General features: G+C 47.2%; 1 protein-coding gene across 1 annotated transcript in view; it reads left to right on the top strand.

Annotated features, from left to right (window-relative positions):
• The window catches only part of mapk8ip3 (mitogen-activated protein kinase 8 interacting protein 3), a 41,056-nt gene that overhangs the window by 25,763 nt on the left and 3,048 nt on the right, over window positions 1-12,245 (top strand). Inside the window, exons 16-29 of the mRNA XM_056287493.1 lie at window positions 307-433; window positions 2,249-2,299; window positions 3,125-3,214; window positions 4,038-4,193; window positions 4,648-4,813; window positions 6,072-6,269; window positions 6,352-6,565; window positions 6,676-6,792; window positions 7,646-7,726; window positions 7,907-7,974; window positions 8,521-8,669; window positions 8,810-8,981; window positions 9,409-9,522; window positions 10,850-11,014. Of these exons, the coding sequence (XP_056143468.1) occupies window positions 307-433; window positions 2,249-2,299; window positions 3,125-3,214; window positions 4,038-4,193; window positions 4,648-4,813; window positions 6,072-6,269; window positions 6,352-6,565; window positions 6,676-6,792; window positions 7,646-7,726; window positions 7,907-7,974; window positions 8,521-8,669; window positions 8,810-8,981; window positions 9,409-9,522; window positions 10,850-11,014 (1,868 nt within the window). The remainder of the gene's footprint in view (window positions 1-306; window positions 434-2,248; window positions 2,300-3,124; window positions 3,215-4,037; window positions 4,194-4,647; window positions 4,814-6,071; window positions 6,270-6,351; window positions 6,566-6,675; window positions 6,793-7,645; window positions 7,727-7,906; window positions 7,975-8,520; window positions 8,670-8,809; window positions 8,982-9,408; window positions 9,523-10,849; window positions 11,015-12,245) is intronic.

The raw sequence follows: 12,245 nt of genomic DNA on the forward strand, positions 1-12,245 counted from the left end.
CATGCTGGATGGCTTTGAAAAATAAAAACCGAAAACGCCGAGCCTTGGATAAATTGTACTGCTTGGCTTAAACTAATGTGAAACTTCACTTCTCACCTGCTGTAGCAACGTATAGTCAGTAGAAAGCAGCGCTCAAACGCTCTTCCTCTTTCTCTCTTTGTTTTCATCTCTCTCTCTGTCTTTTGTCTTTCCCTTGCTGCTGGCTGGCCACGCTGCTAACGCTGCACCTTTTTTCTCTCTCTCCCCCTCCCCCTCCTCCCCCCTTGCTTCCAGACTGGCCAGTAACGGTGTTGCATCTCTCCTCAGTGACTCAGCACTGTCAGCCCGCCGTGAGCAGCGGCGCGAGCAGTACCGGCAGGTCCGCGAGCATATGCGTCGCGACGACGGCATCATGCAGGCCTGCGGCTGGAGTGTGCCATCTCGTTTCAAACAGGTACGGCCACCGCTGCCCCCCCCCCCTCCCGCCACAACCCCCGTGCCCTCACGGGCTTGGTGTCACAGGGCTCCTGAGAATGACACCAAGAGGTTGTTCAGGGCTGGTGTTCACAAAGAAACTCAATGCAGTTTTACTGTCAGACACACAAAGAAGATAAGCTTGATGAACAAAGGCTCATATCTTAGTACAGCATAACCTATACAAAAACACATAGTTGCTTTTTTGGGGGTGCATAAACCTCCACCCATCTGTCTGACTGGTCCCCTTTTGCAGTGGTACATTTCCATATTAAAAACAATGGCAAACTCCTCACCTAGGGAGGTTCAGATCTTTTAGATAGACAAGTGTGTTATGACTGATATGAATATTTGACCTTGAAGCCGAGAATAACAGTGGCAGTCTCATTCACTGTCAGCTTCATATCTGGGCTTACCTACCTCTGACCATTTATTCTCTTGAGGGTCTGGGTTAAAAAAACATTCCATAATTTATATAGAGCTGTTCACAATCAAACAAACACCTAGAATAATAGAGAAATGTATTAAAAGGGAGAGGATGCCCCCCTTTCAGTCAATATTTTATTCTCTCGGGCGTCCGGGTAGCGTGGCGGTCTATTCCGTTGTCTACCAAAAGGGAGATTGCCGGTTCGAATCCCCGTGTTACCTCCAGCTTAGTCGGGTGTCCCTACAGACACAATTGGCCGTGTCGGCGGGATGTGGGTATGTGTCCTGGTCGCTGCACTAGCGCCTCCTCTAGTCGGTCAGGGGACGCCTGTTCGGGGCGGAGGGGGAATTGGGGGGAATAGCGTGATCCTCCCACACACTACGTCCCCCTGGTGAAACTCCTCACTGTCAGGTGAAAAGAAGCAGCTGGCGACTCCACATGTATCGAAGGAGGCGTGTGGTAGTCTGCAGCCATCCCCGGATCAGCAGGGTGGGTGGAGCAGCGACCGGGACAGCTCAGAAGAGTAGGGTAATTGGCCAGATACAATTGGGGAGAAAAAGGGGGAACCCCCCCCCCAAAGTGTATTTATTTATTTATTTATTTGTTTGTTTATTTATTTATCCTTGTTCTCTCAGTGAGGGAATGCTGTATAATACTGCCAACCCAATCACTACTGCCAAAGAAAATGTGACTGTATTTCATGGTCAGTGACACATGGTTTTTATACCCTCAACTGATATTAAGGAACAGCATGGTGGCAACCCTTTTCCATAACCCTTGTCTAGCTGCTGCCCCGTGTGGTCCGCAGCCTGCATTATATAAGCACACATACACTTTCTACTTTCTTTCAAATAAGAGCAACAGCAAGCGTCTTTATTTAGAGTGGACAACTGTTCTTAATGGCTTCATAAGTGCTTAAATGAATGCAAAGCATTTGCCCTCTTGCCCTCCATTATGACCTCCATTATGACCGCCGTAATCTGTGGTTAATAGTAGTTGCAGCTCTCACTTTAGGTAAGCTTAGTATCGGTGTTAATTTTGGCTCCTTTTCCACCATATTTTGCAGTATGCACCCACCCTTGGTTGATGTGTAGCTAAACGTGAATATTTATACAGGGTGGATCGGGTTCGAGAAAAAGGGGAGGAGCCATTTTATTTTGCGCTGAACACTGGACGACAGCAAACCCCCCCTGAAGAAATGAATGGATTAGAAGGTCCATCCCACCACCACATCGTTAGACCCAACTAGAGGGTTGTAGGGTAGATTAAAGAAGAAAATCTTGAAACTCTTAAGAGTCTGCCCTCGAGGCCAGAGAGGGTGGAGGGAGGTGTTGGTAGGCAGGTGGCTCTAACTCTGGTCTCCCGCAGACTGGTGGTCAGACGGACAGCGCTCAGGACGGCCTGGTGAAGAGACAACAGGCAAGTGAGACCGACAGAGTCCCAGCATGCATCTTACCGGCTTGCCCTGCCTCTAACCTTCCCCTGAAGCGCCCCCCCCCCCTTAGATAACAACAGACGGCATCGTAAACAGATGTGGCACGATACAGACAACACATAGAATACACATCCGGATGATAAAGAACAACACAGCTGTTACACATCAACAGAAAACACTGCAAATCGTGGCACCGACAACTTTTATAACACATTTTATTTTACAGCCTTTCATCATTGGGACCATTCTATAAACATGTAACCACAACGTAGATAATATAAGTATAATTCTGCCTAAAATGCATGAAAATTTTGGAAAAAAAATTGCTTGTGGCATGATTTAACATCTTTGCATTCCATGTTCAAACACGTGTGCAATATGTGTGTGTGTGTGTGTATATATACACATACACACCTGCATACACTTGCAAAGGTGGATAAATACTACCCTCTAACCAACTGTTGTGTGGATTCTACGAGAGACAAGCTCCACTCGCTCCACCAGTGTTGCTGCAGCCTTTTAAACCGTGACCTCTATCTGTCTCAACCTGCCCTGCTCGGAACAGGGACGCAGTTGTCGCATAACCTCCGCTTCACTCAAACTTGATTACATATAGCTTCTGTCTGTAAGCAGTGTCTGTTGCTATACAGCAGTTTACTGCAACCACGTGACGCTACGTAGTGAACAGTTGGGAGGGATGCTTGTTCGAATGATCTTCGCTTTCATTACTGCCTGTTGAGAGATCATAATTTTTGTGCAAGACAGTCGGAGATTCGTTGCCTCATCACCTGGCCTGTGTCTTTTCATAGACGGCCAACGAGAAAGAGGATAACCGCATGAAGAACGTACCGGTTCCTGTGTACTGTCGCCCCTTGGTGGAGAAGGATCCCAACAGGAAGGTGGGAATGTCAAGGACTCCCAGAGAGGAGAGTTGAGGGGATGTTTTTTAAGTGTTTCAGTAGCTTATGTGGCTAGAGCGTTGCATTTGAAAGAAAAATTCATGTTTTGGGGCGCCCGGGTAGCGTAGCGGTCTATTCCGTTGCCTACCAACATGGGGATCACCAGTTCGAATCCCCCGGTTACCTCCGGCTTGGTAGGGCGTCCCTACAGACACAACTGGTCGTGTTTGTGGGTGGGAAGCCGGATGTGGGTATGTATCACGGTCGCTGCACTAGCGCCTCCTCTGGTCGGTCGGGGCGCCTGTCCGAGGGGGAACTGGGGGGAACAGCGTGATCCTCCCACGCACTACGTCCCCCTGGTGAAACTCCTCACTGTCAGGTGAAAAGAAGCGGCTGGTGACTCCACATGTATCGGAGGAGGCACGTGGTAGTCTGCAGACCTCCCCGGATCGGCAGAGGGGGTGGAGCAGTGACCGGGACGGCTCGGAAGAGTGGGGTAACTGGCCGGACACAATTGGGGAGAAAAAAGGAGGAAAATACAAAAAGAAAAGAAAAGAAATTATGTTAGTATATGTCAAAAATTATTTGTATTTAATCAGTAATCATTTGGTTACCTACTTGTGGGTCTGTGTAGACGGCCCCACATGTGACCTCATCTCGACTATCAGCCACGTTTCTTTGAACTGGAGTATTTTCTGTTTCAGGCAGCCACGTGTCTTCCATTATTAAGGATTTTATGGTTGTACTGTAGCTTTACCATGTCCACCTATCAGACCAGTTCATTTCATCGTGTGTGTGTGTGTGTGTGTGTGTGTGTGTGTAGTTATGGTGTGCAGCAGGGGTGGACTTGACGGGATGGAAGGCTTGCACCCAGGAGTCGGTACAAGCCAAGGCCACATCCGGCAGTGTTGACCCTCTTACCACTGAAGAGGAAGGAGGCGACATGAAGAGCAACCATAATTCCCCGGAGAAGAGGAAGGTAGTGTGGCGATGACCCGACAATATATCGCTTAACATCAGGGATATATTTAAATATTTCTAACGGTGCATAATAGATGCCTTGTGAAGCATTTTTCAGACCTGAAATTGTATTGTAGAGGCAGCATTGAAGCTTCTACAGATGCTTTTATTTTTGGGAAGGGGGAGGTAGTGTAAATCTTTTCAAATTTTTGTGTTGGTTGACCACAGACAAAAGTCCAGTTGACTACAACAACAACAATATTGCAAGATCTGTCACAGTGTAGTGGCTGCATGAACCATAGGCGCAGGCAGATGTGTGATAAGATGTGAATGCTAGGTGTGAAGGGATGGGCTAGGGCAAATAAATATACTTCCTCTTCGAATCACGTCTCTCCGGAGTATAAATCCCCCTTCCAGTTGGTGGTGTAACTGTCGATAACCCTTTTCTCTCTGACCCCCCCCCCCCCATACAGTCTAAGGAGCTACAGGAAACAGACACCATGAGCAGCCGGGTATGGATCCTTACCAGTACACACTCCGCCAGCAAGGTGGTCATTATCGACGCTAACCAGCCTGGCTCACTGGTGGACCAGTTCAACGTCTGCAACGCCCATGTGCTCTGCATCTCAAGTGTGCCAGGTGAGACGAAACGGCTCTCACGATGTCCTCCTACAGGCGCGATGCTGGATAATCCGATTGAAAATAAACTTTATCACACACACACAATCACAGATATATATATAAATATATCCATCCATCCATCCATTATCCAAACCACTTATCCTGCTCTCAGGGTCGAGGGGATGCTGGAGCCTATCCCAGCAGTCATTGGGTGGCAGGCGGGGAGACACCCTGGACAGGCCGCCAGGCCATCACAGGGTCGACACACACACACACATTCACACCTAGGGACAATTTAGTACTATATTATTATTATTATTAATTATTGTGTACAAATAGAAATATATATATGTACGTATGTATCTATGTATATATACTCATCGCATAGATTACAGCTTTAATCTTTGTTTCTCTGTTATCTATTTATAGATAATCTTGATTTCAAGGTTGTTTTTTGTTCACAGTATTTTTATTAGCTTTTTAGGTTATACAAAATACAATTTGAAATACAGTGTGGTATATTTTAACAGGGGTCTGTAAGTTTAATGCCCATCTCATTATTTATTGCAACTGATCTGCATTCTTGTGATGTAACTGGTGAGCCAGCACCTTCCCGGTCTTTTCACCACATTTTCACATATGTCTTATGCCTCGATTTATGTGTAAGATTTTCAGCATGTCTTGTGGACAAGAGATTAAATGCAGTTTGAAGGGTTAATTGTGTATTTCAGAATGTTTGCAACACATTTGCTTCATATTTATTAATCGGATGCAGTAAGACCAAATATCACGCGCTGCATCTACTCGAAGGTGAAAAATGTTAACGGGGTGTTTGTTATGAACTAAATAGAGTTCTTCTGCTAGGTTGTTCTCGACTAAGACCCTCATTTTTTACATAAAATATGATGACGAGGACAGCGCCGTGGTCTGATGATTCTGCGTCCACTGCATTTTCTTAATGCATAAGTGGGAAAACTGTGTTAACCTCCTACGCAACGGATGTAGTTACAAAGCAGTGGCAGAGCGATGCTCTGATGCATTTTATGCAATGAATGCATTTGAGCCTCGGCAATCGTTTTGACATTTGACCTTGTGAAGTGACCTTGAAGAAGTTACTGAATCCCAACCAGCCGCTGTAGATGGCATTCTGACCGAGGAAGCGAATTAAAATGCAGGGATAAAAAAAAAAAATCCCCTTATTCTTTACTGTTTGCACACTACGTCATCACTGTGTGTGTGATATGCTTGTGGTGTGGTGTGGTGTGCCTGTGTTCAGCTGCCAGTGAGAGCGACTACCCAGCTGGAGAGATAGTGCTGGATCCAGGCGATGGCGGAACCGGAGGGGGCGAGGAGACCGGTGGCGTGGAAGGTATGTTGGCTGGCATCACTCTAGTGGGCTGTGCCACCAACTGCAGTGTGGCTCGCAGCAACTGCTCCTCGCGCACAGACACCCCTATACTGGACAAAGGACAAGGTGAGACATGGTGACCCGTCCTGTGATGTGTGTGAGTGTGTTTTAAAGCCCGCCTGTTTATCTCTATGCTGTTATACTTTAGCCCCAGTTGCTCCACCTATGAATGGTAAGCTGCACCCCGCCCAGTCGGCTGAGGAAGCCACTGAGGCCACTGAGGTCCCCGAGACGGTAGCTAGCCACCCAGAGGCAGGGTCCGGACCCCTGGGACCGTTCACTGAACATGTCTTCACTGACCCCCACCCTCGCTCAGTTGACACCACGGATCGGTATTCAAGCCACCCTTTACACAGAACCTTGTTTTCAGCTTTACAAAGGCAGGGAAACAAAGTGGCGATCTCATGTATCTCGTGTGGCACATTTGGCTTGTCAGATGACACTGTGTACCGTCCATCTGTCCTAGCAGAAGCACAGGCCAAGCCAAAGAGGAGGCAACTCTTCCCCAGGAGGCTGAGGATGGAGGTGACGAAGCCAAAAACTGCACCAGCGTAGCCCCCACTATGTGGCTGGGGGCCCAGAACGGCTGGTATGTAGCCCAGCCAAACTTCCCATCACCTCTTTTGCGGCTTCACAACCAAATTCAAAGAAATTATTATAATGTTTTGAAAGGTCCCACGAAATCAGGAGTCAATCAACATTTATGTTAAAAGCCTAATTTTAAGTGCCACTTGACGTGCACCCCTCAGGTGTGGTTTAAAAAAAAGATCCGAGATTAGAAATTCAGATGAGAGGGGGCGTCCGGGTAGCGTAGCGGTCTATTCCGTTGCCTACCAACACGGGGATCGTCGGTTCGAATCCCCGTGTTACCTCCGGCTTGGTTGGGCGTCCCTACAGACACAATTGGCCGTGTCTGTGGGTGGGAAGCCGGATGTGGGTATGTGTCCTGGTCGCTGCACTAGCGCCACCTCTGGTCGGTCGGGGCGCCTGTTCGGGGGGGGGGGGGGTGAGAACTCGGGGGGACGGTGTGATCTTCCCACGCACTACGTCCCCCTGGTGAAACGCCTCACTGTCAAGTGAAAAGAAGCGGCTGGTGACCCCACATGTATGGGAGGAGGCATGTGATAGTCTGCAGCACCTCCCCGGGTCGGCAGAGGTGGTGGAGCAGCGACCCGGACGACTCGGAAGAGTGGGGTAATTGGCCAAGTAAGGGTAGTATAAAAGAAGCAAATGCAAGGAAGACTGAGGTGAACAGCTGTCAACCTCTGCGTGGTTTTGACTGCAGGCAGCAAGCAGCTGGCCCCTCACCAAGAGAGGGCTTTAAACCTTAGTGTTCTTGGACAAAGCAGGCCAAGTGTTCTGGAATCGTTTCGGGTTTTCCTATTGTTACCGAACCTTTTTAGCCCTCGCTTTGGCGTCAACCGGTTGTGTTCTCCCTCAAGGCTCTACGTCCACTCAGCAGTAGGAAACTGGAAGAAGTGTCTCCACTCCATCAAACTCAAAGACTCTGTGCTCAGCCTCGTGTAAGTAAAGTCTAGGGGATATTAATGTGTCTGCGTGTTACGTGTGTGTGCTTGTTATGCGTTTGTGCTGGTCTTTGTGTCTGTTCTCTTGCGAGTTAAAGCCCGCGTCCACGTGACTTTGTAAGCAACGTGAATCAGAGAGTCAGCTCCAACGGTCTCTTGTCTCCCTTCTCATTGCAGGCATGTGAAGGGCCGCGTGCTGGTTGCCCTCGCTGATGGGACCCTCGCCATATTCCACAGATCGGAGGGTACTTGGTTCTAAAAACTACTTTGAATTGAGCTACGTTGTGTCTACAATATGGCCAAGGATCAGCATTTTCGGTTTTTACCGATTTTCACCGAAAAATACCCAGATTTTTTAAACTGATTTTCACCCGGATTTTATGTTTCCACTGATCCAAAAGTTGTTCCTGTTCATGTGAGGTTATGTAACAGTGTCCTCTTGCAGCAAAATTCAGCATGCTGGATGGCTTTGAAAAATAAAAACTGAAAACGCTGAACCTTGAATATGGCGTAATGGCTTTCGGATCGTATGTGAGGGGTTGGGGCAATCCTGTGTGTCCATCTCTGTTCTTAGGGCTTTTTTAAACCCATTTTTAAAAAGACTGACCTATGTCTGCTGTACCTTTGCCTTGTTATCTACGATGATCCTTTAACCGACATACGGGTGCAAGTTCATTCTTCTGCAGTTGTGCAGTAGCACACTTTTGTGTTGATGTTTAATTCTTTATTAGTATATTTTCTTTGTGCGTGCCTGTGTGTGTGTATCTGTGTACACGTATTTCTGTCAGCAGATGGTCAGTGGGATTTGTCCAACTACCATCTGATGGATCTTGGCCGGCCTCATCACTCAATCCGCTGCATGGCTGTGGTTCATGACAAAGTGTGGTGTGGCTACAAGAACAAGATCCACGTCATCCAGCCCAAGAGCATGCAGATCGAGGTAGGTCAAGGAACTGCTGTCTAAATGTGAAGCCTTTGTGGTTCAGCAGCTTTGACAGAACAACCACGTGTTGAGTGTAACATTGTGCCACTAACGCGTCAAATCCCGCCGCCTCTCAAACCCCTTTATCCGCCATTTAGAAGTCATTCGACGCGCACCCTCGCCGGGAGAGTCAGGTGCGGCAGCTGGCGTGGATCGGTGACGGCGTGTGGGTGTCTATCCGACTGGACTCTACGCTGCGTCTCTACCATGCGCTCACGCACCAGCACCTCCAGGATGTGGACATCGAGCCCTACGTCAGCAAGATGCTCGGTGAGATTTGTCCATCGGCCTACTCTGTTCTGTTCATTGTAAAATTAGGAGAGGGAGCCTTGGGAAATCTATTCCGGAGAAAACATATTGACCACAATCTTATTTTTAGTACGCGAGTGGTGCGAAGAGATTTTCTCTCTTCCAGAGCTCTACCTTTGAGGGACGCACACCCACTATTTGTGGGTATACCATCACACCTGAGTGTATGGTATACCCACATCGCTTTGGCCAGCCATTCACCATTCAGAGAGAAGCTCTCGAGCTAGCCAAAGATCCAGGTGGATCCTTAGGGATCCAAATTTTTAATGGGCAAAAAGAAAAATCACTCCCCATTAGTGTAATGGAGAGTGATTTTTTTTTGTTGCTTCCGGCTATTCTTCTCACTCTGGATGCATACTTCATCGTAGACTGTGGCTGTAATTCACAGGTACTGGCAAGCTGGGCTTCTCCTTTGTGCGAATCACAGCACTTCTGATCGGTGGCAATCGCCTCTGGGTGGGGACTGGAAACGGTGTGGTCATCTCCATCCCACTAACAGAGAGTAAGTCTCGAGTTGCATCCATTCACTGATTCCGAGTCCTTCATAAGATATAAAAGCGGCTGTAAACAAAGAAATGTACTAGGCATGTATCAAGTCAGAGGGAATGGATGTGAGCCATTATGAGCAGCACGATATTAATGGAGATGTACAGGAAATAATTTCCAGAACTTTTTTTTCTTCCAAGTTAATGCCGGTCTAGAAAGGGCTCAGGACACTCACTAAATAGACTGACACTGGAATACACACAAACATGTGCACATACACTGTTTATTTGTGCTTTTTGCAAGCTTAGTCTGTCCGTTCCTAAGCATTTCTTGCTGTTTCTGTCTACTTGCCTGCCACTCCTCCTTGCTTACTTTCAGTGGTTTCACCTCTTATGAAGGCTGTCTGAGTCCTGACTACTACTGTTGCTGTACTCTGTTCTCCTCTTTTCTCCTACCCTCGTCCTCCTCCTCCTCCTCCTTCCTCTAGCGGTAGTCCTTCATCGGGGACAGCTCCTGGGGTTGAGGGGTAAGTGGGAGCACTCCCAATGTCCTGCTCTCACGCTCAAATACCGACTCCTGCCGACTTCCACCCTCCTCACGCCCTCGTTTGCTCCGAAGCGAAGCTGCGGCTCATTCCAACTTTTTTTTTTTTTGCTCCAGGGTTCACACGTCGGAAAGGACTGGCAGCCTTTACGACTGTAAAATCTCCCTTTTTGCACTGCCCCCATTCCCTCTTCTTAATAGAGCAGAGATAGCCGGGGGTCTCTTTTTGTCCAGTTCCTGCTAGCGTTGGGTTTTAGAGGCAAAATAACCTAGTGTATACTAAATAAAACACGAATATCAAACAATAACCTACCCAGTCCTTCCGTATTTGTGAACACTTGATACAAGGAGCGTAAAAGTGCCCTTCATTTTGAGTTTATTTTGTGTTTTTATTCAGCATTACTTATTTGGCAAAGTACTTTTGTTCTTTCCGTTCCTCTGCATGCTACTGGTTGTTGTCTCTAGCTCATATTACTACGCCCATGTCACTAAAATGTGAAAATCATCACTACTTTTCAAACACTGGAATTTGGGACGGTTTTGCATGACCCCGCTACATGCGAGGGACACCAATTTAAGTTTCTATTTTCATTTTGTTTCATGTAATTTTGTTTCATATCTTCAGTTCATAACTGGATAAACAAGGATTTTGTTCCTTGTTTGTGTAACACTGGAACGTGTTCGGTGGTGAATTCATTTCAAGGAAGGCCCGCTTCATGCTTCCAAACCTGTTTTCTTGTCTGATCGGTTGGTTTTCGAGCAGTGCAATTTCTGAATCCCGGCCTGTCACTCCCCCTCAGCCAATAAGGTGTCTCCGACGTCCTCTGGAGGCGTGATCCACGTGTACGGAGACGACAGCTCCGAGAAGAGCAGTGGCAGCTTCATCCCCTACTGCTCGATGGCCCAGGCCCAGCTCTGTTTCCATGGACACCGGGATGCTGTCAAGTTCTTTGTCTCTGTGCCAGGTAAGTACAAGGTTTGACTTCATCCGGATACAATGCATGATTGTCTCCTGCTTTTCTGATATAGGGTCATGGATTTGGCCCTTTGTGAATAGTCGTTACCATGGTGACGAGGGTGGCAGCGTTAACTTGTTACGGATGCTTGCTGTGTCTACTCTAGTGCTGGGTGATATTGAAAATATTATCGCAATAAATATAGGGGATGTTACACAATATTGATAAACAGTGTATCACAATCTACTACTACTACTGCTACTACTTTCGGCTGCTCCCAATTAGGGGGCGCCACAGCGGATCATCCATTTCCATCTCTTCCTGTCCTCTGCATCTTCCTGTCACACCAGCCACCTGCATGTCCTCCCTCACCACATCCATAAACCTCCTCTTTGGCCTTCCTCTTTTCCTCTTCCCCGGCAGCTCCGTATTCAGCATCCTTCTCCCAATATACCCAGCATCTCTCCTCCACACATGTCCAAGCCATCTCAATCTTGCCTCTCTTGCTTTGTCTCCAAACTGTCCAACCTGAGCGGTCCCTCTAATATACTCGTTCCTAATCCTGTCCTTCTTCCTCACTCCCAGTGAAAATCTTAGCATCTTCAACTTTGCCACTTCCTGTCTTTTCATCAGTGCCACTGTCTCCAAACCATATAACATAGCTGGTCTCATAACCATCTTGTAAACCTTCCCTTTAACTCTTGTTGGTACCCTTCTGTCGCAAATCACTCTTGACACTCTTCTCCACCCACTCCACCCTGCCTGCACTCTCTTCTTCACCTCTCTTCTGCACTCCCCGTTACTTTGGACAGTCGATCCCAAGTATTTAAAACAGTATGTCACAATACCTGCTCACATATGTAAATATATATCATATTTAAGAATCAAACCGAGGTTCATTGCATTTAATCTTCTGGTAATGTAAAGTGGGTATAACGTCAAACCGAAAGTAGTTATGAAACGACAGCCCCTTAAGAAATGTCCAACCTCATTTTGTGGGAATTTTTAGAAAATAGTTTCTTGTGATCATTCATTTCAGCGGCAAAATTGTGTATGACAGTACCCGAATTTCATTACAATACACCATTGAACGATGATAAACGATATTGAATTATTGCCCAGCCCTATTCTGCCCCCCCCTTCCCAAATCCAGACATTTTTAGCTTGTGTCTGTTGTGATCTATTGCTTTTCTTTTTTTAGTTTTGCTTGCGGTCTTCGTTTTGCCAGACTTGTTTATTC

Source organism: Lampris incognitus, chromosome 10 (assembly GCF_029633865.1).
Source record: "Lampris incognitus isolate fLamInc1 chromosome 10, fLamInc1.hap2, whole genome shotgun sequence".
NCBI classification, from domain to species: Eukaryota; Metazoa; Chordata; class Actinopteri; order Lampriformes; family Lampridae; genus Lampris; species Lampris incognitus.